At 37.2% G+C, this 27,268-nt stretch overlaps 1 protein-coding gene across 3 annotated transcripts in view; it reads right to left on the bottom strand.

Annotated features, from left to right (window-relative positions):
• Positions 1-27,268, bottom strand: part of Xpo7 (exportin 7) — an 85,509-nt gene that overhangs the window by 28,686 nt on the left and 29,555 nt on the right. The window contains exons 1-7 of one of the 3 annotated variants that reach the window (XM_020177565.2): positions 10,178-10,338; positions 9,535-9,681; positions 7,211-7,304; positions 6,449-6,615; positions 5,273-5,338; positions 2,532-2,636; positions 790-955 (exon numbers count right to left, since the gene is read on the bottom strand). In XM_020177565.2, the coding sequence (XP_020033154.1) occupies positions 790-955; positions 2,532-2,636; positions 5,273-5,338; positions 6,449-6,615; positions 7,211-7,304; positions 9,535-9,681; positions 10,178-10,198 (766 nt within the window). In that variant the 5' untranslated portion in view covers positions 10,199-10,338. Of the gene's footprint in view, positions 1-789; positions 956-2,531; positions 2,637-5,245; positions 5,339-6,448; positions 6,616-7,210; positions 7,305-9,534; positions 9,682-10,177; positions 10,339-27,268 lie in introns of those variants that run through there. The other 2 variants (XM_074055127.1, XM_074055128.1) reach the window with 2 other exon arrangements.

The following is a 27,268-nucleotide window of genomic DNA, read 5'->3' as shown; positions in this document are numbered from 1 at the left end:
TATTTGCCTGGGCTGGTCTCAAACTGAGATTCTCCTGATGTTAGCCTCCCAAGTGCTAGAACTGTAGGTGTGAGGCACGGGCTCTCAAGATACTTTAGACAGAGGTGTTAACATCTTTGTCCATAGCAAGAATTTTAGGTTTTTATCCCTAGGAACAAAAAAACCCAACAAGTTCTTTTGTTTGATCACAAAAAACAAAACAAAACAAAACAAAACCAAAAACAAACCCAAATCAGGGTGGAGACCGTATGTAGCTCAGGGTAGTCTGGAACTTGATGTTTTTTTTCTTTTTTCTTCCCCATTACCTTTCTTTTTTCTCCCCAGTACTGGGGATTGAACCTAGGGCCTTATGCATGCTCGTTAAGCTTTCTATCTCTAAGCCACATCCTTGGCATTTTTTTGGGGGGGTAGACAGAGTCTTGCTAAGTTGTCCAGGTTGGCCTTGAACTTGCAATCCTCCTATGTCAGCCTTGTAAGCACTAAGATTACAGGTGTACACCACCACGCTGGGCCTTGTTTTTAAAGATAGATATTATTCTAAACAAACAGGTAACAGAAATTTCTAGATAATTAATGCAAGAAAATAAGAGACACCTATTATGAAGTAATTAATACTTCTCCCATCCTGAGGGATCTATAAGATTCCTCCAACAACCCCTCCCCATATTATGAAAACAGGCATTAAAATCTGAAGTTTTCTCTTAAAGTAAATAAGAGATCAAGAACTTTTCTCTGATTAGCCTATGGACACACAGCAGGAGGATTTAGGTGGTGTGAATGCTCTATTACCTGATCTCCAGCTGGTGGGGATCTGTACTGTACACAGGTCATCTGAGGACTCATCAGTAGAAGTGCCAATGAAATCAAAGTTCAGGCAGTTATGGGTGAGTTTAAGCAGCTGCATGAGCAAACCATGCTGACTTTCATCATTCAAGTTCAGATTCTTTCCTGAAGCCTGGAAAAATTACCACACATTGAGTCCCAAATAATTGTTCCTCTCTCCCCAGCTCATTGCTAGATTCATGAGCAGGCTGTTAAGCCAGAAAAGGAGGGCTGTGGTTTAGCATAGTAAAATGATGTTTTTTTTTTTTTTTTCCCCTCTTTTTCTCTAAGTACAGATGCTGTACTTTTATCACCTTAATACTACTATGAAAATACCTACCTCTTCTTTTCACTATTAGCACATATTTACTAATAAACACAAAGTTGGTATTTAAAGAAATTGCTCTCTTAACACTTAATTCTTTAGATGCTATAGACATAATGGGTATGGGACATTCTAAAGCAATATGGATTTAAGAATTGCATGTAAGATCCTACTAATTTCTATGTATAGGGCTAAAACTCTGGAAAGAGTTCTGAGGAAGTTTTCTATCCTATCCTATCTTCCTTCTTTATCTTTTAACACCACCATTTTCAAAAACCTTTCTAACCAGAATTAAAACAAAATTGCCACTGAATTGTATTTATTCACCTACAGTGTACCTCCTGTAGACTATATCTGAATACTGGTCCCTAGCTCCTGTGGATGTACAGTACAAGGTTCTACTAGCCAGGCCTCAGTGATTGGCTAGCTAATCATTTATTTCTGATAGTATCAGTGAGGAAGATTTGATACTAAGTTTTCTCAAAAGCTATTTCCCCAGGAGGTACAACAGCTTTGTCAGGCAGCTTGCCCAACCTGAGGAGCACTGAGAATTCAGAAGTAAAACTAAGTAACTAAGTAACTATGTAATTGATGGGTGGGTACCATTAATGTGGACAACAGAAAGAAGCCAAACTTGCTCCTGAAACTAAAATTGGGAAATGTTAGGAAAACAGGAACAAAAACACAAAAATGAACAAAAGCCAGAGGTTAATTCCATTTAGTTTTCAACAAGGACAAAGTCCAAACATTGATATAAATGTGTAGGACTCTTGACATTTCTTGTTTAGTTCAATTCTATCAATAAATGAATTGAAAGCCAACTCTCTACTTTAAAACAGGTAATTTCCTTATGTGATACTGTGTACCCCTTCAGGTTATTCATTCTAAGTAGATGCTAAAAATTCAAGATGTACTCTTCCTACAGATGTTACTTGTTTACTTGTTACTTTTAACTCAGTAGGGGACAGAGGAGTCAACTTAGTTTTCTATAACAATGTAGTCTGAACCTGCTTTCAGAACACTAAGAATCCAAACATCATAAAGTTAACATGCCTTCATTCTATATAGAGATTTTATGTGGTTATAAAAAAAAACAGACAACAAATTTCTAACTTTGTGGTAAACTAGGATCCTTTAAGATAGATGCATGGGCTAAATGTTCATTTATTGTTCTTTACCTGGAAAAACAGTTCTGAAGCGGGGAAAATCACAATCCTTTCTCTAACCTGGTCTATCTGGCTAGCTTCTTCTATACTTCTAGAGAGATGGTGATTACAGATGCTCAAACACACATGGGCTCAGTTAGGAGCTGACCTCTAACCAATTCCCAATTATTTTCATCCTTCCAAAGGAACTGGAACCAAGACCCAATCTACAATCATACCTGTTTTAGTAAATTGCAGGAAAGTGTGAAGATATCAAATAGTGATGAATCTCGGAAAGAAGAGGCTATTTTTCTGTGCTTGGTTAAAGGATGGGTGGTGTCTGCCTGTTTAGAAAAGGAACAGGCCAATGCAAGTTTTAGAATTAATTGCAAAAATAGAAATTTTCATGTAGACTTCAAATAAACCAAAGTATTTCCAATAAATGCAACATAAAATACATTTTTAAAGTTTAAATTATTCTTAAATCATATCTAGTAAGAAGATGCAGAGGACAGTAAGCTGCCAGGAGCTAAACAGTATCTATTTTTCTCTCTAGCTTACAGAGAAAAAACAAAAGGATGGATGAATATTTCTATTTCAAATTTTTATTTTCTTCTGTACTCAGGGAGGTAAAGCTTAAATTGTTGGCAGACATTGTTAGTAATTATTGTCGTGTCATATTGTGGCTTAGTCACAAAACCAGACACAGCAGCAAGGCTTGGATTTTGGTAAACAAACCAATCAGGATTGAAGATACTGTAGAATTTCCAAAATAGTCATGAACTTAAAATAAATGACAACAGCCTACAATGCTCTCTTCCTTCTCTAGCCTATTTCAACATACGGTCAACAAGCCATGAAGTGAGAACTTCATCTAAATGGGTCTATATTCTAATTCATTCCACTTTTCTTATCTTTTCAGCTAAGTTATAAATGTTTTTGTGATTAAGGACTAAATCAGGGCTGGAGTGGCTCAAGTGGCAGAGTGCCTGCTTACCGAGTGTGAGGCCCTGATTTCAACCTCCAGTACCACCAAAAAAAAAAAAAAAAAGTGTGTGTATATATATATCTATATATATAGATATACAAACTCAGTCATTTACTTTTTTAAAGTATGCCTTCTATTTTTAACACACACTAGGTACTCAATAAAAGAATTTGAAGGTTAGGGCTGGAGGTGAGGCTCATGTGGTAGAGCAACTGCCTACCAAGCACAAAGCCTTGAGTCTAAGCCCCTGAATTGCCCAAAACAAAACAAAGAAGAATTTCAAGGTTATCCAGGGTATTTTTAGTCTACTACTTATTGAAAATAAACCTCTTCTTTTTTTTGGTGGGACTGGGGTTTGAACTCAGGGCTTTGTGCTTGCTCTACCATTTGAGCCACACCTCCAGCACAAATCTCTTCTATTTATTGATCAGTTCATAGGAGGGGTGTGCAAGTATTTTTGCCACATGAAAGAATAATATAAGTAAGATTTCTGAGAGAAAATCAAATCTTCTTTGATTTCAATAGGAATGGAGATGGAGATATACTTTCTAACAACCAAAAAATAACAGAAAATTAAAATGATTTAGAGGTTCAAAGTATTGTAATCTAGCTTCAGTATCACTGCTTGTTATGTGTGCCACAGCCAATATAAAGGTATTGATGATTGAATATACATCATGTACCATTATAATCTGTTGTACTGATCTTAATAAATTATTAATCATTAGCTATGCCAGACACATTTTCATCACTTCTTTAAGAGAAGTAAAATCCTGAAAAGTGTGTTTTTTTGGTTTTGTTTTGTTTTATGCCAACATTCATGTTCTTTTGTGGGGACAAGTTTCAAAGATGAGAACAGTAATCCCACAGATTCTGTATTTAGTTAATACATTCTCTCTTACTGTGAAGGGAAGCATACAAGCCTTGGAATAAGACTGGGTTCACAGATTCAGATAGAGATATTTACTAGCTGTGAAACTGTAGACAAATTGTTTAAATTTGCTCATCCAGAAAATGGCACACAGTCACAGTACCCACCTCACAGAACTGTTGTGAGAATAGGATTGGTTAATAAAAATAAAGTGTTTAGAATAGCTCCTGGCCCATCATAATCACTCCAAAGTTTAAGCTGTTATTATTTTGATAACTACTGATCACAAGGGGGATTGCATGTGATAGAGAACACAATACGGACTACAGATTTTAGTAAGCTGTAAGCTACTGCATTAAAAGAATACTGACTAAGTTAAAAGTTCTCAGGGTTAATAAAATGCCTGCATAATTATGAGCAATAGCAACAGTAAAGCAGTAATTAATATGCTGACAACTTAAGGGTGAGATGTTATGGCTAATATTAATATTGGCCTATCAATAACTATAAAAATTTAGATATAGAAGTAATTGAAAATGTAATAGCCAGAGCAAAAAAAAAAAAAGCCACTGGTGTTTCCTCTGTAGTGCTCTGTGACATCAATGACTGTTTTAAAATTTAACTGGTATTCAGTAGAATGTTTCATGCACTCTGAAAAGATGATCAGCAAAATCTTTAGTAGTAGTACATGGGGACTGATTTTTTAAATGACACACATTAATGTATACAGGAGCAGAAGGGCCACAGAAATGATGCTGGTTCCACTATAATGGCCCCTGCTTTGGATTTAATCTTTTTCACCAGCAAGGGAGTATTTCATTATGGTTTTGACTTACAATCATTACTCTCATCTCTAAAATGAGCATTAATACCAATATGGAAAGCTGAACAGGGAGGGTGAAATATTCTGGAGATCTCCAAAGGGGACAAGGACAAAAAGAGGGAGGCAGGTTGCACTTACAGAGGAAAACCCAATGAAACTAGTTTGTTCCAAAAGGGCATTAATCACTTACCGCAAAAGCACACAACTGCCAAAAAAGATCATCCCACACACAGCAGAAAACACCAAGACTAAGAAAAAATATGTCACTTACTTCAATGAGGAAGGCTGTAGCACTTACTTGATTAATTTCATTGGTTAGTTGAGATAAAATTGTCACACCAATGATGCAGTATTCAACACTGTCCTGGATAGAAAAATGTACAGGGGAAAGAGTTGGCATGTGTGCTTGGTTTGGCACTTGGAGCACTCATACTACTGATTCCTCTTCACTAATAAAACTGCCTAGGCAAGGCAGCAAAGAATTACAGTTTAAGCCTGTTCCTTTGCAGGACCTCCACAGCCAGCTTCCACCGAGAAAGATAGCTAAATCTGACCTGATGAAGTCAGATTTAAATCTGACCAGATTTAAATTTTGATGAAATTTAAAACTTCTGTATTTTGAAAGTTCCCATAAGCATTATTTTAACACATATATTATTAAAAGATACACTGAAAAATGCATTTGTAAGGTAAATGGTGAATGGGTAATACAACTTAACAAGTGACTATATAATGACAAAAAGGCAAAGAACCTGAAGAAAAGAGGATATAAGATATAGAGATATAAAGATGAAGTTCAGAGAGAAATAAATAAAAGTAGTAAATTAACACATGAAAATTTGTCCTATCTCATTCATAACCCAAACAATGAGATACCAAATATTTTTACCTATTAATTTGTGAAAACAGAATGTTCAGCTTCCAGGGCAGTGGTGTATGAAGTAGAAACTACTCTTACAAACTGCTGGTGGAGGTATAAATCAGGTGTAACTTTTTTTGAGGGCTATTTGGAAATATCTTTGAAAGTCAAAAATATATCCCTTTGACTCAATCTACTCTATAAATACATTTATTCAAAGTGTGACAAGATAAATGTACTGGGATATTCACTGAAGTATTTAACAGCCAAAAAATGGGTACAAACTAAATGCCATCTATAAGAGACTGGGTAATTAAATTCTGAAGTTTTTAAGTATGAGACCCAGAGTTCAATCTCCAGTACTGCAAAACAAATAAGCAAACAAACAAACAAAATTGCAGTGTTTTAGTTTGGAACAGTATGTTGGAAATTTCAAAAGAATGAGCAGGGTTTGTTTGTGCAGACATGCAAATGCCACCAAGATATATTAAGGGTAAAAAAAAGATGCAGAATATAACAAATACATCAAATAATTCCATTTTATGTAATTTTTAAAGAGCACGTGAGCATAATGTAAGCTTTTCCCGTTCTTAAATTCCGATATATACACTGTACCTGTAAAAACCTCGTGACATCTGTGATTGCATTTCTGAAGACATAGTCATCCTTCTGACAGTCAAACCAGCCCAGTTTTGTGATTCTGGCATATAACTGAATAAGAGCTTGTGTCACGAAAGTAGCCAACTTTGGCCGTGTGGCAAGGTAGTTGAGAACATAGTTCCCTATGAAACAAAAACAGTCCACATGATAGAAAGCTCTGCCAGGGAAAGGTGTATGCCTTTAAATATGCTAAATAGCTAAGAAATGGCAAATTTAGGCAATTTGCACTTAACTCTCTTAATTCTGTATGCTTCTGAGAAGTGATCAAATTTAAGACCACTGATCAGTTTCCAAATTCAGAATTTTATATTCTCATAAGAGAATATCTGAGATATAAGAGAGAATCTGAAGGATAACAGCCTTGAGTCTACCCCTGCACTGCTAAATGAAACAGTCCACACTGAATTAAAAATCCTTTAACACAGCTATTTTGGAAATTACTAGTGGCAGTAAATTGAGTAAATAATAATTGAGTAAAAGAAATTTCTTGACAGTGAAAGTAAAGCCTATGATAATAGGCTCTAATTAGAAGTAACTGTACTGGGCCCTCTTTCCTTCCACAAGTTCAAAATTCTGGAAAAAACCCCCTGGATTCTAGACATTCTGTATGCTTAGGGATTTCAGCACATTATCAAAACAAGCATATACACTTAACTATAACTAGCATACCACTAAGCAAACTAATTTCTTTGAGACAACAGAAAATTCTGTACTTACGAATGTCTATTCGTTGTTCCAATGGCAAGGGGTTGTTTGTGCGTGATACAAGCTTGGTAAGGCATGTAGCTGCTAGTAACTGGGAGTAAGAAGACTGTGAAAAGATGGGAAAAAAATATTTAAGTTAGTCACAAACTTTTGTTTTGTTTCAAACATTTCACCTTAAGACATTCCTGCCGTATGGCATGAGAGAGGAAGAGAAAAGAAGCCCCACTTATGCTATGCAGCTAAACCTTCAAAGTATCTCTCCATAGCACAGCTACCAGTCAGCTAGAGCTCTGGGGAATATATATGACAGTTATAGTAATCTTGAGGATAATTACTTGTGAGATATAAAATTATGTCCTAAGCAATGGAACAATATTATCTTATTCTTAAATGTGGCCTTTTTCTCCCCAAGTACTGGGGTTTGAATTCTGGGCCTTGCGCTTGCTAGGTAGGCACTCTATCACTTGAGCCATGCCCCCAGCTCTTTGAGTATAGCTTTTGATGAATTTTAGCCTTGCAGAGCATCACAGCATTCCACCTGGTCATAATATATAAGAAGGAATCATGTAAGAAGAATCTCGCCATGTGGCTATCTTACACAGTGTTACACAAATATAAAATAGGAACAGGCTGGGAACCACTAAAACAATCTAATCAAAGGTTAAGGGTAATTTTTCATTAAACTAAAAATCCTAAAGACAGTCAGTTATACATTTATGTTAGCATTACATAATACTACTAGGTATTAAAAAAACTCTTTAGGATTAAGAAAAATTGTAAAAGTGACATTGACATGTGATTTTTGTTCAACATACCTGAACATGGTTTACACTGATAGTTTGAGGTGTGTCAAACTAATAATGGAAGAGGCTACTATAACCTTAATACATAACATATAAATAACTGCCTACCATTTAATGTGTAAATGGTTTTTATGTATAATTTCAATAAATCTGCTAAGTCACTAAGAAGCCAGTACAGAGATTAGAAAGGAAGGATCTACAGTTTGCACCAATTCATTCTTTCAGCTTGCTGTCAATGAGGAATCAGTTAGTGGGTCAGAGACTGCAAATGGGCTGCAGCAGCATAGGAGTCAATGGGAAGAGTTCGTTGTGTACTCCCACAGAACAGATGCAATGGACCAATCTTAAGACTGACTGATTTAAAAGAAATACACAAAAAAACTATATGCGTAAAACTTAGCAGAAACCACTATTTAATCTCTGACAATGATTCTGTAACCTTCAGCTACTTGGAAAAAGACTTAGATTCCTTAGGGACCAAAAGATAATTTTAAGTAAGTATAATTTGTTCTCCTTATTGCACAAACAACATTGTAACAATACTAATGAAAATGAAGAAAAAAAGTAAGTAATCTAGGATTTTAGTTTCCAAACAAATTAGCTCTTTCACTTTTTCATATTTCCTTCCAATCTGAAGGATATTTTTTAGAAAGAAAATGTTTATAAATGAATTCTTCAGGGATATACTGCTCAAAACACAATACTGCATTATCATGTCTATTTTCATTTTTGCCACACTGATAGTAATTATAGTAGTTATACTTTTTCTTGTTTTTTTTCCCTTTCATGTGTGAAACAGGATAATGTAGGTAAGCATGCCTAGAAAGTTGTTTGAGAGTTAGGAAAAAGAAGAGGGCTGCACCCGATTATGTTGCCATTTTATTGAAAGATGGCTAGTGTAACTTGCTAAAGTCTAGTTTGAATTCTGACTGTCAATGTCCTTTCATGGTACCCTGGCAGGGGATTGCACTAAGATCCCCATCTTGCCAAAAATAGTAATTCTATCAAATTATTTTTTATTAGAAGTATTATTTTGATTACTGCAATGCCATCTTTAAGCTGAGATTCTAAAACCTCAACTTCCTGTAATTTTCATTGTCAAAGTCATTTTCCTCTAGACTTGTAAGGCAATCAGCAGCAGCTGTGGTGTGGAGTAGGCAAAACAGGGAAGATAAGGAGCTTGTATAGTGACAAGGACTTTGGGTAGGAAAGGTCCTTTATATACAGCACTACCTTCTGTAAAGGATAGAAGAAAGTACTTAAGTATAAAAACAGACAACGTATTCCAGAAATTTAGTGCAAGATGAAAAATAATAGGACGGAAACACATGTGTAAAGAGATTTTCCTGATGAGGCCATATGGCCCTTTTTGTCAACCTGGCAGGTGTGGTACTCTTCAAAATTGAAATGGAAAAGGCAGGGATTCCTAGAAGAATCAAGGAACAGAGACTATCCCAGTCCATTCCTAAGCTTAGAACCAGAACATTTTCCCTAAGCCTCCATTATTCTCCAGGATTTTTAAGTCTTACGTACACTTCCTCTCTCAAGGAGCAGCTGGCACTTGCTCAAGCAATCGGGGCTATTGGTGAATTCAACCAACGCTTTCTCTGCCTGCAGTCGAGTGGTTGTATCTGTTGTTTCATACAGCTGTTTGCACAGATTCTCTAGTTGGGCCAGGCTCTGGAAAAGATTGGTCAAAAAAGAAGTCAGTCCAGTGTACTAACTACTCAAGACACTCTGCTTGAAATTACTGGAAAGGTAAGTCCAGCTTACTGGAAAGCTTCATCAGCAGCTGGATAACCTTTATCTAATAACCACTGTAGCTCTCTATTTGATGCTTCAGAAGACAAAGTGACAGAATGCTTAAAATATCTGTATTCTCAGTCATTCCCAATCACAAATGAATGAACTTTTTCCTTGCAAATCCCCATCCTCCAAAGTCTTTCCAATAAAAAATTCCAAACTTGTATTTTGCCATCAATTTAAAAAATATGAGTACTAGAGGCATCACTGCTAAAACTAAGTACATAAAACACAATTTAAGTGCCACATAGGTCTTTACATAGTTTTTAATATTTTCCTTTTGAGCAGTAGCTGCTGCTTGTAGTTATTACCTATATACATAAAGACGTCACCTCTGAGAAAGTTCTAGAAGAGTTGGGAATGTAGTACGCACCTTCCTACCCAGGTCCCGCATGTCTAAAGTTCAGCAGACGCTCTTCTGATGTACTTTAAACTCCTGCTTTGGTTTCAAATTTAAATGGAAGGGTCAAAATAAATTCAACTCTAGCATCTGCTCACCCAGAGATAAGACAAAGGGAACGCCCCCAAACAAACCCTTCTCTCCAAATCTTGAACCAGATCCAGGGAGGCAGGAAGGGCATGGGTGTGAGCTTTGGTCAAAACCCCAAAGGAATGAAAACAAATCTACTTCTCAAATGCGGTGCTCAAGGCAGAGGAAAGGGACTAGTTAAGATCACACTTAACTATCACCTTTCACTAACTGAAGAGGACAATAAACATCTGCTAGCCTTTAAAGAAATGGTTTGGACTTTAAGAAGAATTGGAGCCTATTATCAACAGAAGCAAGCAAGATTTGGTTTCAGTTGTTTGAGGGTTTCTACTATTAGAAGTGACATTCTAATAAGAACAATAATAATAATAATTAAGCCAACGTGTGGAAATTACCTAACATGTTATATAGCCAGTCTGCTCAAAGCTTTCCATTATCACTTTTTTCCCCCCTCATTATACTATGACTTTATAAATCACAGCTTTTCCACTAAGCAAGAAAGCCCTTAGGGCAGATTCCTATTTTATTCAACCTGATTAATAAATTTCCAACATTAACCAAAAGGAAACAAGAAAAATACTGATATACCATAATTAGTGTCACTTCAGAAAGCCCCCTCCCCCCTCAAAGAATAAAACATCCTTCACTCTCAAAATCAAACAAACAAAACTGCCCTTCAAACTATTTTAGGACTACCATTAGGCTTATGCTTAACTTGTTTCTTTCTTGACTCCCTTGGGAGTCAATTCTATCTTCTTTAATTCAAAAGCATAGAGAAAGCTACAGTTATTCTATAAGCATACCTGATTTTTTCCACATGGTTTCCAAACACAAGGAATAGAAGAAAAGGTAATCACACACACATGTCATTTTTATGTTTGCAAGTACTGGTTCAGGACCCCATTGAAATAAATGTAATTATAAATCCCCACATTCCTAAGCAAAGGATTAGTCTCTTTCACAGGGTTTTGTCTCAGCATTGAAGTCTGTCTCTTACTTCCTCCTATAAAATGATTTACTTAAAAGAACAAATTACTGAAAACATAGGTATCACAGAAAACATTAAGAGAAGGATGTTGTAACTAAAAATGAAGCTGGCTGTAAAATGTGTTATTAGGGAGCAGCAGCATCACCCTCATAAACTCTGTCGCCACCACACACTGAGGTTTCCAACATTCTGAAAGACACTACCTAAATAGACCTGCTGTTTAGGGTACAATGCCTCTCCTTAGATCAATCAGTTCCAGTAGCTCTCCCACTGCAACTCTTGTTTACGTTTATTACAACGAAGTTGTTCACACCACAATGGTTAAGCATCTGTCAACTTAGGTCCTTACTGCTAAAATCCTACATGCAGGTTATGATGGGGCTTTGGCTGTTGTTTTGATTTGCTAATTTAAAAGACAAAACATACTGAGGGGTGAGTCTGGTAATGAGTTCCCAGCTCAGGAAACAAGACTGTTTAAAAACAAAAAAGTAATTTGAATGTTTACACAGTCTGAAGTACAGCTTTATTTTCTTTGTTTCCAGAACAAATGGGAAACAATTTTGTTTTCCCTATTAGTAGAAACACCTAAAAAACACAGGGCTAAAAGTCACTTCTGGGTTGCTCACACTACTACTGGAAGGAAAGAGGAATGAGATATTTTCATTTAAGGTCTTGCGGTTTCTAATGCTTCCCAAGCAAATCTAATGGTTAAGATTAATTTTTTGGCAGTACTGGAGTTTGAACTCAGGGCTTTGTGCTTGCTAGGCAGGCACTCTACTCCTTTAGCCATGTCTTCAGACCCTAAGGTCACTTCGAGTCACTTTTCTAGGGAATCCAACATAAAATACAATTATTTGATTAGATATTAGAACTAGTACTTCACAGGGCACAACATCCTCCCTTTCTGTATAACACTATTTCGCAGTGCTTATTAGGGACATCTACTATGTGATGTCACTTCAGTCACAAAACAGCCTGCAGAGAAGAATGCCTATTTTCCATTCCTGACTGTCAAGCTGACAATCCACAGAGCAACTTCCATCTGGTGCCATTGAAACCGAAAAGCACATTTATAAAACTGGGAGGTGATCTACCACCAAAGTACTGCGTTTCTATGAGATGCAGATGACTAACTCCCAAGCCTACTGATTTTGCCAATAATCCCAATGAAGGTATTAAAAAAAAAAAAAAAACCTATCATCTTTAATCTCAATCTCTTTCTCTCTCTTTGCTACATGACTCAGGCTAACTTCAAACTCAGGATCCTCTTGCCTCAGCCTCCAGAGTGCTGGGATTTCAAAGGGTTGGGATTATAAATGTGCTACTATGACTGGTTCACCTTTAATATTTACAGACATGATTTTATAGTCTTTTCAACTGGGCAGAGAAAATGTAGCTCAATTATTCCCATTTGAGTACAAGGTTCAATTTGTTGAGATCACAGACCTCAAAGTATAATGATTTTCTGGAACTCTGCCTCCAGAAAAATGATTTGTTGTACATTAGATGTTATAGTATGCCACAAAGCAGAATACTTAGAATCTATTATTTAATTTGTTTAATATTGTTTTTTAAATAGCCTAAAAGTCTGTATTTTTAAATTAGCCACATTACTATTAAAAAAAAAAATCCACTTGGAGATTGCCAATCAGAGATTAGGATACTTGCTCTAAGGAGGGGACTCAACAACATTTCCAATAATGCCAAGTCTTGAATTAGAAATAAACATAACCCTGATGACCAGTCGGATCTGCAGGAGTCTGAGAACATATCTGTAATTGGACTACCACCTGACAATCTGAAATGAAAGTGAAGATGCAATTCACAGTTCTAATGAAGAACAGAGTGGAGTTACCAAAAGAATTGGTGAAAAAAAAATTTTTTTTTTTTAAAACCTGTTAATTTAGACCCCCTCCTTGTTGGAAATCTTCTGCATACTAGAAACAGAATGGTCAGATGGACACTGAATCTTACTTGAAAATGGGCCATTATAAGGACCTATAAGGTAAGTGAGATTAAAAAATCTATTCAATAAAGTATCTTACTGCCAATAATGAATATATAATCATCATAGATAATTTTAAAGAACTCAAAAATTCATTGCCAGCTTAAAAGAAGAAAGTATCAAACAGTATATAAAGTGTATTATCACTTGTGACATATGCTAGTAAATTCATAGACAAAAATCCAGATGAACATGAACCATGCTTGATTATCTCTCAGAGGTGAGACTATAGGAGACTCACAGTTTACATGTTATTTATTTCTGTAACTTGAGTTTTTGACTACGACGCTGTCAAAGTTTATAATACTCTATAATTAGGAAACAACTCCCAAGAACTATACAGATAAAATTTTAAAAGGCAATTTTTTAAAATTAAGTCATCTAATTACTAGTGTTTTATTAACAGCTGATTCTGTTACAAATCAGAATTCACCAAACAAAAGGCAAAATCTACTCCAAAGGCCAATTTTTAAAAAGCTCTATTTATTACTACTTCTATTTTGTTCTTTCTTACAAATGCTGGTAGTTTAAATGGTCCAAAAAGAACATTCCATTCAAGGTCTCCTCTTGTTCATGAAGTTAATGGAAGGTAATCTTTGGGGCCAAAGTCACTTTGGTTTTATACATGTATTAGCAGCTCTTTCATAAGATATTTTTGAGAGGAAAATTTTACTGCAGTGGAGTCAACAGGAGAAACTAGGTAGTTGTCTGAATATGATATGCACACATGCAAACTTTTTAAAAAGTTAGTTTCAGAAAAAAGTTTACAAAGCTAGTGTGCAAAAGTCCTGAATATGGGGCTGAAGGAGTGACTCAAGTGGTAGAGCACCTGTCTACCAAGTGCAAACCCAAGTTCAAACTCCAGTACAGAGGAAAAAAAAAAGACCTGAATATGTACTTTGTAAGAAAATATGTAATTGGCCAATGGGCAAATGAAAAGGTCTACAATCTCTGTCATCTTCAGGAACTGTCAACTCAATTGATGATGAGATACCCATTAGGATGACTAGAATGGAAAAGCCCAGTGACGTCTGCATTGACTCAAATACACTGGAAACTTGGCCATATTTTTTAAAGCTAAACCTAGAGACACAGCTTTTCCATTCCTATGTATACAGTTAATGGGGTCCATGAGACGAAGTTCATCAGGAATATGTTCAGGAATGTTCATGGAAGCATTAAATAGTTCCCAAATGGAAAGCCAAGTGCCCATTACTGGAGTATGGATAAATATTTCACTTCTTAGTCTGGGTGCAGGTTACATTGGCATGTCTACTTTGTGAATATCTGCCAAACTTGTATTTATAATTTGCATACTTTCTGAATATATGGACGAACACCACAGTTCTCCCAAAATTCTCCAGGTATTTATTATCCATTACTTTTTGATATTAAAGCAAAAGAAACTGCACTTCAGACTTCGAGTATGTTAGTTTAGTTTTATATCAATGCATGATTTTAGAACCATGCCTCCCATTATTTTCTCAGGAAATAACTAAGGTAAGATTTTGGATGTATTTGGGGACAGTCTACTTTTGAGAGTACTGAGAGGGTTAACACTTGTAGGTTGCAGATGCTGTGTAATGTCTGCTGCCTTAAAACAAGATAAAATACTCAGTTCAGCAAGAGAGAATGCTATGCCAGCGCCCTGCATGCGTGAGATAAGGATGGCAAGTCTGCTAACACATGAGACTGCAGAATTCTACATTTAACTTCAAAATATGAATCAATTCTAACTTGTAATAAACACCAATGATCTTTGCATTTTGGGTAATATGTGGCCAAAACACAGGTAAACAAATTATTTCATGAAGTAAACAGTTGGACTGTGTTTGGATTTAACCCTATCTATTTAAGCATTCACTTAATCTGTCACTAGAAACTGGTCTGGATTCTTTCTTATAGTCACAAGTGATACAGAAGACTTTATAAAAGCTGTAGCACTAAGGGAAACACACTAAAACAGAGGTTTCAAACCAGCCCATGTATATTTCTGGTTCTGATCTTGCAGTGTGGTTTTACAGTTTGACACAGTTGCCAATATCTATAGATCCTAACAATATCCATAGTTTTTCAGCTTCCCATGAAAAATGAGATGGTTTGAAAATGCTGGTCCTGTATTTTAAAGTGTCACTAGCCATATGATACACAGAGGAAGTGTTTCCTGGGGGCAAGATGCCTTGTTCCCACAGTTCTCCTTCCCCTGGTCATCCTTGTTCACTTCAAGATGTCAGATATAAAAACCAGGGAGATGATAGTACAATAAATTTTGGCTTAACTTTGACTAACTCTTTATCATATTTGGTTAAAACAGTCTTCTGAGGACAAGTGGCTACATAAAACTTAGAAAAGGGAGGGAGATGAGGTAAGCATCTGGTCTTAAAAGCATATTGGTTTTGGTAACCAAGGGTGTAACTCAGGACAAATTAATTTCTAGGAGCTGCAGTTTCCTCATGTGTCAAATAAGTGGATATTATTACATTATTTTTAAAAGAACTTTTAAAACTTCTAGTTCTAAACTAGAGGTTATCATATACTGTTCTTCCTATTTTTAATTATATAAATCAGAATTAAAAGTAAGGAAATATCAAAACCACCATGAAGACAACAGTTAGGACAACTGAGAGAATTACACTTAATCAGGTAACATAAGCACTCTGGCCACTGTAGCAATGTACCTTTATCCACAAACAACTTCAGTGACATACCAGCAGAAGCAATGGTTCTTCTGGAATTGAGGTTCAATATTAATGGTTAAGATTTTAGGTGACAGACAAATTTGTATTCTTCCATCTATTAGCTGTAGAAGCATAAGGTACTCTAATCATTCAAGTTAATTTTTTCTTTTCAATAGAAATAATACCTACTTCACAAGGTTGAAAAATTAATGATGTAATGTATGCAAATGGCTAATTATTGAATTTATTAATGGGTATTACCTGGGTTTTACCTACTAAAAGCTCTCCAGACAACAGCTTTTATATTTATTTGCATGAATGCATACAAAATCTGTAATGGGTCTTCTGAAAGGATTATAAATGTCTTCCCCCTAGAGAGCTAGAAAGGTTTGAAAATAGAATATATAACTGACCCTCACTATTCCTAGATTTTGCTTTTGTGAATTCACCTACCTGCTAAAATATATTTATAACCCAATTCAATATTCACTCATGGCACGTTCAGTCATTCACAGACATGTAGAGATGGGAAAAATTTGAGTCCCTGGCCACACATTCCCATCTTAGGTTAAACACTGCAGTGCTTTGCCTTCTTGTTTCAACCCTTACACTATAAACAAGTACACAGTCGCTTTAGTAGCACATCTTTTGGTAGTTTGTGATTTTTGTTGGTGATTTTACTGCTTAAAAAGATCCCAAAGCATAGTGCTGAAGTGCTATCTAGTGTTTCTGTGTGTAAGAAGGTTGTGATGACCCTTATGCAGAAACTGGGTATGCTAGATAACACTTTGTTCAGGGATGAATTACAGTCCTTTTGGCCAAGAGTCCAATGTTTATGAATCAACAGTATGTATTAAACAGTGTCTTTAAACAGAAGCACACATAAAGCAAGTTTACATCCTAAGTGTTTGAAAAAAATGTGACCAGAGATTGACAGGAACCTAATCCTGCATTTCTCCTAGGAGCAACGGCTCAATAGTTGCTAATTCAGTGTTCCTGGTGACTTTATAATATAATCACAGTGGTGCAGGTGTGGCTGAAGTAGTAGGATGCCTGCCTGGCAAGCGCAAGGCTATGAGTTCAAACTCTAAAACCTCCATAACTACAAGGAATAATGAAGTTACAATTCAGTTTTATTTCTGGCCTCACTGGGTGATCTCAAGTACATACCTTCCCACAGAAATAGATCTATATTGTTGTTGTTTACAAGCATGTGTTCAAAGAGGTATTTATCAATCAATTTGTATAACTTCCATGTTGATATATATATACTGTTATTTCAAAATTTTAAATAATTACTTCAAATGTTTGATTATCACTTAATTGTCACTTATATTAATTACGTATGTGTTGTTTCCTTCATTAATGAGCACTAATGCATACAGTGGATGGGAAAGAACAGAAGTGTGTCTGGCACATACAACAGGAGAATCATCAAAGTGACTTATATAAATGGATAAATCTAACTCTTTTTTTGGGTGCAGGGGAGAGGGTTGGTCCTGTGGGGGTTGAACTCAGGGTCTTGTACTTGCCATAGCAGGTGCTCTACCACTTGAGGCATTCTGCCAGCCCTTTTTGTGTTGGTTATTTTTGAGACAGAGTCTTGCTTTTATGCCCAGGCCAACCTGGACTGCAATTCTCCTATTAATGCTTCACCACACAGTTGGGAAAACAGGCATGTACCACCATACCCAGCCATTGGTTGAGCTGAGGGGGTCTCGAAAACTTTTTGCTCAGGTTGGCCTTGAACCAAGATTCCCCAGATCTCCACCTCCAGAGTAGCTAGGATTATAGGCTTGAGTCACTACACCCAAGTCTAATTCTTAAAAAAGATTTTCAAAGGAATTTTGGAAAATGGCAGTTGATAACACATTAATTTTGTTTCTCCTCAAACCCAACCATAATAAAACTAAAAAGATAAGGAAAATAAAAGCCAACTCAATCCCGTAAGTATAGAGAAGACAGGAGAGGAGAAAACAGCAACAAAATTCTGGAATCTAGAAAAATCAGTGGTAGCTGACTTAAATGGCCCAAGTCAATTTTCCATCAGTGAGAAATACTAAAACCAACTTGATTTACACTACATGCTCAGACATTAAGGTAAAGTGGGATGGCTTAAGCAAGGAAAAACAATGCAAGTGTTCTTTTTGGGGGGGGGCAGTGGTACTGGGATTTGAACTGAGAGCCTCCTCATGCTTGCCAGGCAGGGGCTTTACCACTTAAGTCATGTCCTTAAGCCACAATGCAAGTATTTTTGAAAAGTCAGATTCCCAGATATCTTCCCTTATTCTGTGCTTCTGAATGTCCCTCTCTGTGGCCAGGAAGACACCAAGGCAGTTGAAAGTACGCTTGAAGATATGTATACCACATACCAAACAGGTCCAGTTAAGTGGCTACATGCACACTGAATGGCTGAGTCTTGCCTCACCAGGTTCCACTTAGAAATGCCAAGTACAGACCATTCTGTTTAGGCAAGAATTTTGAAGATTTCTCTGAGAATCTCAGTAGTCTCAAAGGAAATCGTTAAAGATACGGTGACATGGGTGGTGTCACCCAACAAATGGTACACAGATAGCTCTACTGTGATGCCCAGGCCTGCATGCCTCACCCACTCTTAGTGCTCCAGTTAGCTCTATAGGCTCTTCATCTTAATGGTGAGGAAACAATCAAGGATTACCAGAAATCTAAAAAACCTTTATACTGGAAGAGAGACAGCTAAACAAACTGCAGAAAGCAATTTGAAACAAATAGAAACTAAGGAGACGTGACAAAAATGAGAGGGTAAAAAAAAAAAAAAAAAGAAAATATGCTATTAAGCATCTCAAAGAAATTTTTAAAATACTGCAACTGTTCATTAAAAGGATGGGAAAGACAAGAGAGCAAGTTAGAGAGTTTAGAAAATAAAAATAGGGTAAAAGGGACAAAATCCTACTACAAGTTTGGAAATAAAGTTAAAATTGCACGACAAGGCCAGGCCATGGAGGTTCATGCCTATAATACCAACTACTTGGGAGGCAGAGACAGGAGGATTTATAGTTTGAAGTCAGTCTGGGCAAAAACAGTTATGGAGACCCTATCACCAGGGGCATGGCTCAAATGGTAAGAGTGCTGGCTTTGCAAGCTAGAAGCCCTGAGTTCCAAACCCAGTCTCACTAAAACAAACAAACAAAACAAAATAAAACAACAAAACAAAACAAGCCAGTGGGTGGTGGTATATGTCTGTGGCCACAGCTACTCAGGAGAGAGAGGAAGAAGGTGTACAGTCCTAGGCAGGTCCAGGAAAAAGCAAAGGAGATCCTATTTGAGAAAGAAACTAAAAGCTAAAGTCCCAGGCTCAAGTGGCAGAGTGTTTAATCCCCAAGTACTGCAAAACAAAAAACCAAAACAACACCCCCCCCCAAAATAAAACAAACACAAAATGACTACAGAAAACAGAACAAAGGACCCAGAATGGAAAACAAGAAAGCAAAGTTACAACATGCAGAGGCCAGTTCAAGAGGTTCAATATAGGAGCTACAGGAAAAAGAAAATAAAGAACAAGAAATTATCAATAAAATAATTTTTAAAAACCCTTTAGAACTGAAGAACACAAGATGCCAGAATGAAAGGATCTGACAAATGTTCAGCATAATATATGGAAACAAGAAGCCAAGAAAATATGCCTGCAGAATTCTGAAGGGAAATGATCTTTAACCTAGAAGGTTTTGCCTAGAAGGTTGTACCCAGGCAAAGAAGGGAGCAAGCATGAGGGCAGAACAAAGCTATTTTAGGGCACACAATCCTCACCCATATTCCCACGTTCAAGGGAGTCGCAAAAGAATGTGCTTCATAACAAAGTAAGAGTACACCAGGGCTAGGGCATGGCTCAAATGGTAGAGTATCTGCCTAGTGAGCTGAGGCCCTGAGTTCAAACCTCAGTACCTAAAGAAAATGCCATAAAAAGGCAAATGTGGAATGCAGGACATGGGAAATCCAAGACAGGACAGGACTATCAAGGGAATCCTCAAGAGGATGGTGAAGCAGCTATCCCAGGAATCCTAAGGATCTGAGTGGTTGTAGAGCACACTAAGGCTTTATTCAAGCAGAATGGTGTAAGGGACAAGTCATGTTGAAGAGTCACCACCAAGATTTCCACAGCATTACTCTCTTTTACCTGAGGATAGAATACCTATGTGAGAATTCTCACTTTAAGCTTTCACCTTTTTTCTGGGGTGAGGGTGGGGGGCAAGGCGGGAAGGGGGACAGGGATTTTAACTGGGGGCTTCAAGCTTATAGCTTGAGTCCTGCTTCCAAGTCACTTTCACCTAAATCCAGCTTTTCATTGGAAAAGCTCTCAAGTGACAGAATAACTGCTTTTCCTTTAAATTTTGGAGTTTTTCTACAAAGTTACATTATCATTTTTAACTACTATTCCACAGACAAAAGAAATTGTGCAGCCTTAAAAAAGTTGGTTTTATGGCTAGCATGTACAAGACCCTGGGTTTGATCTCCATCACACCCTCTCTGCCCCACAACACATAAAAATTAGCTTTAAAATCGATAATGCAGATGGCTACTTAAAGCACTTAGAAGTCACCATACACTTTAGGGACTGTGTCTTGTGATGTACAAATATTTTTTTCCAGTTAAAAAAAAATAAAGTCGGGTGCCACACCTGTAATCCTAGCTGCTCAGGAGGCAGAGATCAGGACTGGAATTTGAAGCCAGCCCAGGCAAATAGTTCAAGAGACCAAACAGAGCACCTGCCTAGCAAGCGTGAAGCCCTAAGTTCAAACCCTAGTACTGCCAAAAACAAACAAAAAAAGAGAACATATACTAGGCTGTCATCTTCAAATACCTTTTTTGGAACTTGATTCTGCCATGCTGACAGCATTAAAAGACCAAAACAATGTATTTTGCTATGAGAACAGCTGAGTTAGAAAGCAGATCATACAGGCCAAGCAGATCACCTAAGGAATGGAAGCCAACATTCAGCTATTTGGAAACCCAAATTTGCAGTCAAAACAAATATATATGCAAATAAATTTTTCTGCTATATTACCATTTTCCTAAAAACTGTATTTTTATAAGCAGGTCTATACAGGGAGAACAATCCTGTAGCAGTCAGTATTACTCCTACCAGGAGTAATGCACATCCATCTGTCTATTTATCTACCTTGCAGTAATGGGGATTGAACCCACAGCACATGCTAGGTATGTTTAACTTATAAATTTAATAGTGATCTTTACCATGCAGCAAGCACAATCAAATGACTGACTTCCAAATTTCAGAAAGTGACAGTCTACTGGTTTGGTATTGAGAGAGTCAAAATGTGAAAGTTGTGTACTTTCTTAACATTTCCTGGTTTTCAAGAGTTATTTGTTTTTGAGTTCTACATTATGACAGTTACAGTGCAAAGGAATACTGTTAGACCAGGGAACATTTATTATTTTAAATTTATGGTTTTTTTTTTTCTTGGTACTGGGGCTTGAACTCAGGGCCTACACCTTGAGCCACTCCACCAGCGAGTGGAGTGAGATAGGGTCTTGCAAATTATTTGCTGAGGCTGGCTTAGAACTGTGATCCTCCTGATCTCTGCCTCCTGAGTAGCTAGCTAGGTGTGATCCAAAGGCGCCTGGCTGAATTTATGTTCAATTTGGTAACAATATTTGTTTATCAATTTGGTGACAATATTCAGACTTCACAGTATTGGGGTATTTTATCAGACATCCTATTAAAATATTAAGAACTATATTTAAACATTGAGTTACATATAGTAGAGCAAAGGAAGCAATCAATCAATCACCAATTCTCTGAGGCCACCAACAAATTTCATCACTATTTTGCAGTGACTAGATAAGGATTTTAGATTCAAGCAATTAATAGCTAGCCAAATAAATGCAAACTGGCTTGGAAAATATTCAAGGAACCTCAGGCATCTTAGGGTTTCTCCCTTCTTTCTATGTTACTGTTCTTAGAATGTGCAGGATTGTTACAAAGGGAATCTAATTTAAGAGAATGAAAACACTAACTACAGACTGAGAGAAAATCTTTGCAAAAATCTGATATAAAATATACAAAGATCTCTTAAAAGTCAGTAAGAAAGCAACACATTTAAAAAATGGGCAAAAGATCTGAATACATAACTCACCAAACACATAGAGATTGGAAGTAAGCCTATGAAAAGCAGTCTAACACCATATGTTATCAGTGTACTGAAAATTAATAGAACAGTGAGCTGCCACTACATACCCATTAGAGGAGCTAAAACCGCAGACACTGACAATACCAGATGTGGAACAAGAAAAACTGCTGAGAAGAATGCAAAGTGGCCAGGTGCTGGTGGCTCATGCCTATAATCCTAGCTACTGAGGAGGCAGTGACCACGAGGATTGTGGTTTGAAGCCAGAACCAGGCAAATAATTCATGAAACCCTACCTCTAAAAAACCCATCACAAAAAAAAAGGACTGATGGAGTGGTGTGGAGCCCTGTGTTCAAACCCCAGTTCCGCCAAGGAAAAAAAAAAGTGCAAAATGGTACACTAGAAGACAGTCTGGCAGGGTGTTATGAAACTAAACAAACTCTTAACATATGATCTAGCAACTGAGTTCCTTGGTATTTACTCAAATAACTTGAAAACTTATGTCTCCACCAAAACCTGCACAGAAATGTTTATAGAAGCTTTATTTATATTGGCAAAACTTGGCAACAAAAAGATATAGTGGAACTTAAATGAATACTGCTAAGTGAAAGGAGCCAATCTGAAAATGCTACTTAATTGTATGATTCCAGCTACATTTTACATTCTAAAGACAAAACCAGAGACACTAGGAAGATTAGTGCTTGCCAGGAGTTCAGGGTTGGAGGGAGGGATGAATAGGTAGAGCACAGGGGATATTTAGGGCAGTGAAACTCTGTATAATACTGTAATGGTGAATATATGTCATTATGCCTTTGTCAAAACCTATAAAATGTACAGCACAGGGTGCACTTCAGTTAATGGGGAAAAACTGTGGGGGATGGGAGAAGTGAGGGCACGTGAGAACTTTCTGTAATTTATTCTTCGGCAAAATTTTTTTTTGATGGTACTTAGGTTTGAACTCAGGGCCTCATGCATGCTAGACAGGCACTCTACTTACTGCTTGAGTCATTCCATCAGCCCTCTTTTGTAAATCTTAAACAGTTCTAAAAAATAAAGTCCAGTATCCAGGAATGGGGGGAAGGGAGGATAATGGCAAATGATGGAGGGGGTGAAGTCAACTATGATATATTTGATATATTGTAAGAACTTTTGTAAATGCCACAATGTACTCCCAGCACAATAAAAAAATAAAGTCCAGTAAAAACAAATCTAATTGCTAGTTTAAAAAAAAAAAAAAAAGCTTTGTTTTCCCCCCAGTACTGGAGTTTGAACTCAGGGCCTCAAGCTTGCTAGGTAGGTGCTCTAACACTTGAGCCACTCCTCCTGCCCCTAACAGCTAGTTTAAAAAGCCTTACTCTTCTTCCTCAAATCTTAATATTGTCTGTATTATCAACCAATGTTCTATCTAAAACACTGACATATATCTTAGTTTTCACAACTCTCTCCCACTCACCCCTTATCCACCTGATAGGGCAACAGAATGGCTACAATTCTCTACCTTGATTTAGAGACATTATAACACTGTCATTCATAGTTAGAGATGATGTAACAGTGGGCTCTGAGATCTAAGTTAGAATCCACACTGAAGTTATGTGCTATAACCTTTTGCTAGAGGACCTGTACAGGAAAGATCTTTAGATTTGTAAAGTCATTCCAAAGTAATGCTTACACTTAAGTAACTTTTTCTAAATTATTCCTTACCATCCATCCAAATATATGCCTAGATGGGACGGACAGTAAAATATACTTTGTTTTGCCTTATATGGGCCTGCTACTTTATGTAGCAGGTATCTCTGTATCTCTGGTGTTATGCTTACCTCTCAAAGTGTTAAATATGATTCAGACACACTTTAACAATTAAAAACATTTTCTCCTTAAGTTCCTGCAGCCTAATCATGCACTTTTCTCTATTAAAAAAAGTACCAACACTCATTTCACCTGAAGAACAGAAATGACAGTAAATTGTAACAGATTTGTTGCCATATATATAACTAACAAAATAGTAGGTATCAACACTTGGTTCTGAAGAATGAACACACACACACACACACACACAAAGTACATGAATGTGTGCATGCTGGCAACACTGGACTCAACATCGAACTCAGGATCTACCATAGGCTCCTAGGTGCTCTACCACTTGAGCCATGCCCCCAGTCCTTTTGGCTTTAGTTTCAGATAAGGTCTTGAGTTTTGCCCACACCGGCCTTGGACCATGATCCTCCTACCTACGTATACTGCGTAGGTGGGATTAAAGGCATGAGCCCTTGTGCCCAGCCTTCTAATATACGTATATATTTTTTAACAATTTTGACATGGCTTGTTGAGCTTTTAAGTAGGCACCTGACATCCTAGAAGAGAACACTATCACCAAAAAGGCACTTCCAGGCAATTGCGCATGGGATTGGGTAATTTTTACTTCAGTTTATTGAGACTGGGTTGGGCTGTCACCAACCCTATCCTTAAGTGCTATGCCTCTATCACTTCTAGGAATCCCCACTGTCCAGACAGCATTAAGTTTACATGACCATATGACTCACAATCAACTATAAAGTATATATATGCATAATTAACGTAAGACCTTAATGTAAGTTTCAGTACCATAAATACCCTTTGAAATTTTCCAAACTACTGGGCTAAGAATATGAGGCTCTGAAAAACATTAGCAGTAGTTGATGCTCAGTAACAAAGCAGTTGACCACAACCCACCTATGTAGCTGCTGGTTTCTAAGGGTTTTCACTGGTGGTTTTATGTGCAGCTCTGTCTAGACTACTTATGTGACACGAGAAGTTCCTGACTCTTGGGTGCCCTTTTCCATCACAAGGGAAACAGGACTCACTCAGCAACAGATATCTGAGTGTCTACTATGTACGAAGCACCATCCCACCTGCAGATATGAATTTAAAAAAAAAATTTTTTTTTTTTTTGCAGTGCTGGGGATTGAACCCAGAGCTTTGTGCACTCTAGGCAAGTGCCTGAATCACATCCCCGGCCTCCAAAGTAAACTCGAAATACTTGATATGTGTCAGCAAATGAAACAAAGATCCATGCTGTTTTGGAGCTTTTACAGTGAGGGAAGACAAATACTACTAATCATAATAAGTAAGTCACAGGGTATGTTAGGTTAATAAATACCATGGAAAAAATGAGAGGACAGTAAGGACGAGTAAGGGAGTATATGTAAATACAAACAGAGATAGAGAGGTACAGGCTGCAGTATTTAATAATAGAGTAGTTAAGGTAGGCCTCATAGAAAATTAAAAAGTGAGTCCAGGGGCTGGAGGAATGGCTCAAGTGATTAAGAGTGCCCTGCTAGCAAGCATGAGGCCCTGAGTTCAAATCCCAGTGCCAAAAATCAAAACAAAACAAAAAAACCCCCCAAAAACCCAAAAGCCCTAAAGAGTATTCATTTAGCTGGGTGGTGGTGGTAGTTCACACCTGTAATCCTAGCTACTCAGGAAGCAGCGATCAGGAGGATCCCATTTCAAAGCCAGCCCCAGGGAAATAGTTCTTGAGACCCTATCTTGAAAAAACCCACCACAATAAAGGGCTGATGGAGTGGCTCAAGTGGTAAGAGTGCCTGCCTAGCAAGTGTGAGACCTGTCAAACCCCAGTGCCCACCCACCCTAAAAAAAAAAAAGAAAGAATGTAAACTTGTAGCAGGCAAGGAAGTTAATCAATCAGGCAATCAGGCAGACAAATCTACTTATGTCTCCTAACAAGGCTTTTCAACGGATAGGCTAAAACACACCAAGTCTTCAAGAGAGAAACACTCTCTCTTTGTTGGGCATCTCAATGATGCACCCAACAAATGGATGCATAAATGATCTTTCCTCAAGTGAACTCATGATTTTAGCTGATGAAATGAAAACAACAGTAATGCCCCCACAAACAGGCACAATGCATCCAAAACATCTCAACTTAACTTTACCAAAAAATCTTATTCAATTGATGGGGAGAATAATTTGCTCTTTTCTTTATGGTAACAAAAATTATCTCTTGTAATTTATAAGCACGAAATATTCCTTTGACAAATGGTACTAACGCTAATTCAATCTTCAGGCAACTGTTTCTTCAAAAATATTCTTAAAAGTCTATTAAATGAGACTAAAGAAACTACATATAAGGAAACGAGATAATTTTAGATCCACCCAGCCCAACTAATAAATCTAATAAGTACATTATTTTATTTATTCCTCCAATTCATAATCTACCTGTTTCAGTCTCCTGAGTGTTAGGATTATAGATGCGTACCACCACGCCCAGCTCTTATGCGTGCTTTTTTTTTTTTTTAAGTTTTAGCAAGGATTTATTTTAGTATAGCAGGATAAAGTAGGAAGAAGTGGGAAAAAGGGGGAGAAACATTTCCTACCCCCCACACAGGCAATGGGAGTAAAGGCTCAAAATGGTGGTCGTTATTTGTCACCTTTATACTTTCTAAGCTGGAGAATGCATGGGATCAATGAATGCTATTTTTAAAACTTCAAACAAAGCAAAACCTAGAACCCAGTAAGTATGACCTTAAAATACATTCTGTAATTTATACTCTTCTTACTTTGGTAATTGGGTTTAAAGCAAAGTGCTCATAACTATCTACATTTTCTTCAGAAATCAAAAGCTTCCTAAACTGCAACAACTAAACCTCTAGAAGTCCCTCACAAAAACAATGTGTACAGTGAACTTCAGAACTGCACAATAAACAAAAGTAAGAATCTTGAAGACCCTGAAGTCGACACTGCCCTGTGCATGACTGAGCTTCATCTGACTCCTCGGCAGAGTTACAGAAGGGCTGCCCTACCCCAGCGAGGAAACAATGTTAAAGTACTTGACCTTTAACACTACAGTCATGGACCTTTTCACCACACTGCTCTTCTCAAATGCTAAACCCTTCTGTAACTACTCTGGCACAATTCATGCTTAAAAAACACTTTTGTTTGAGTGGGTGACAAATGAGAAGCATCACCAACAGTAACAGTTTCATGTTGGGCCATGCTTTCAGTATGTAGGCATCAGAGAGAGGAAGCTTTGCTGGTAATTGCCTCCAAGTAGTCAACAGGCTGAGGATGCCTCCGTCAGTCTCTGATGGTTGCCACACCAACAACTGAATCCCAAAGAGCAAAGGTGTTTCAACTAGAAAGACTACACTACAAGGAAAAGTCACTTAATAAATGTGGAAATT

This window comes from Castor canadensis, chromosome 14 (genome assembly GCF_047511655.1).
Source record: "Castor canadensis chromosome 14, mCasCan1.hap1v2, whole genome shotgun sequence".
NCBI classification, from domain to species: Eukaryota; Metazoa; Chordata; class Mammalia; order Rodentia; family Castoridae; genus Castor; species Castor canadensis.
Note: the sequence above shows the minus strand (reverse complement) of the source record. Positions and strands in the feature narration are given on the sequence as shown.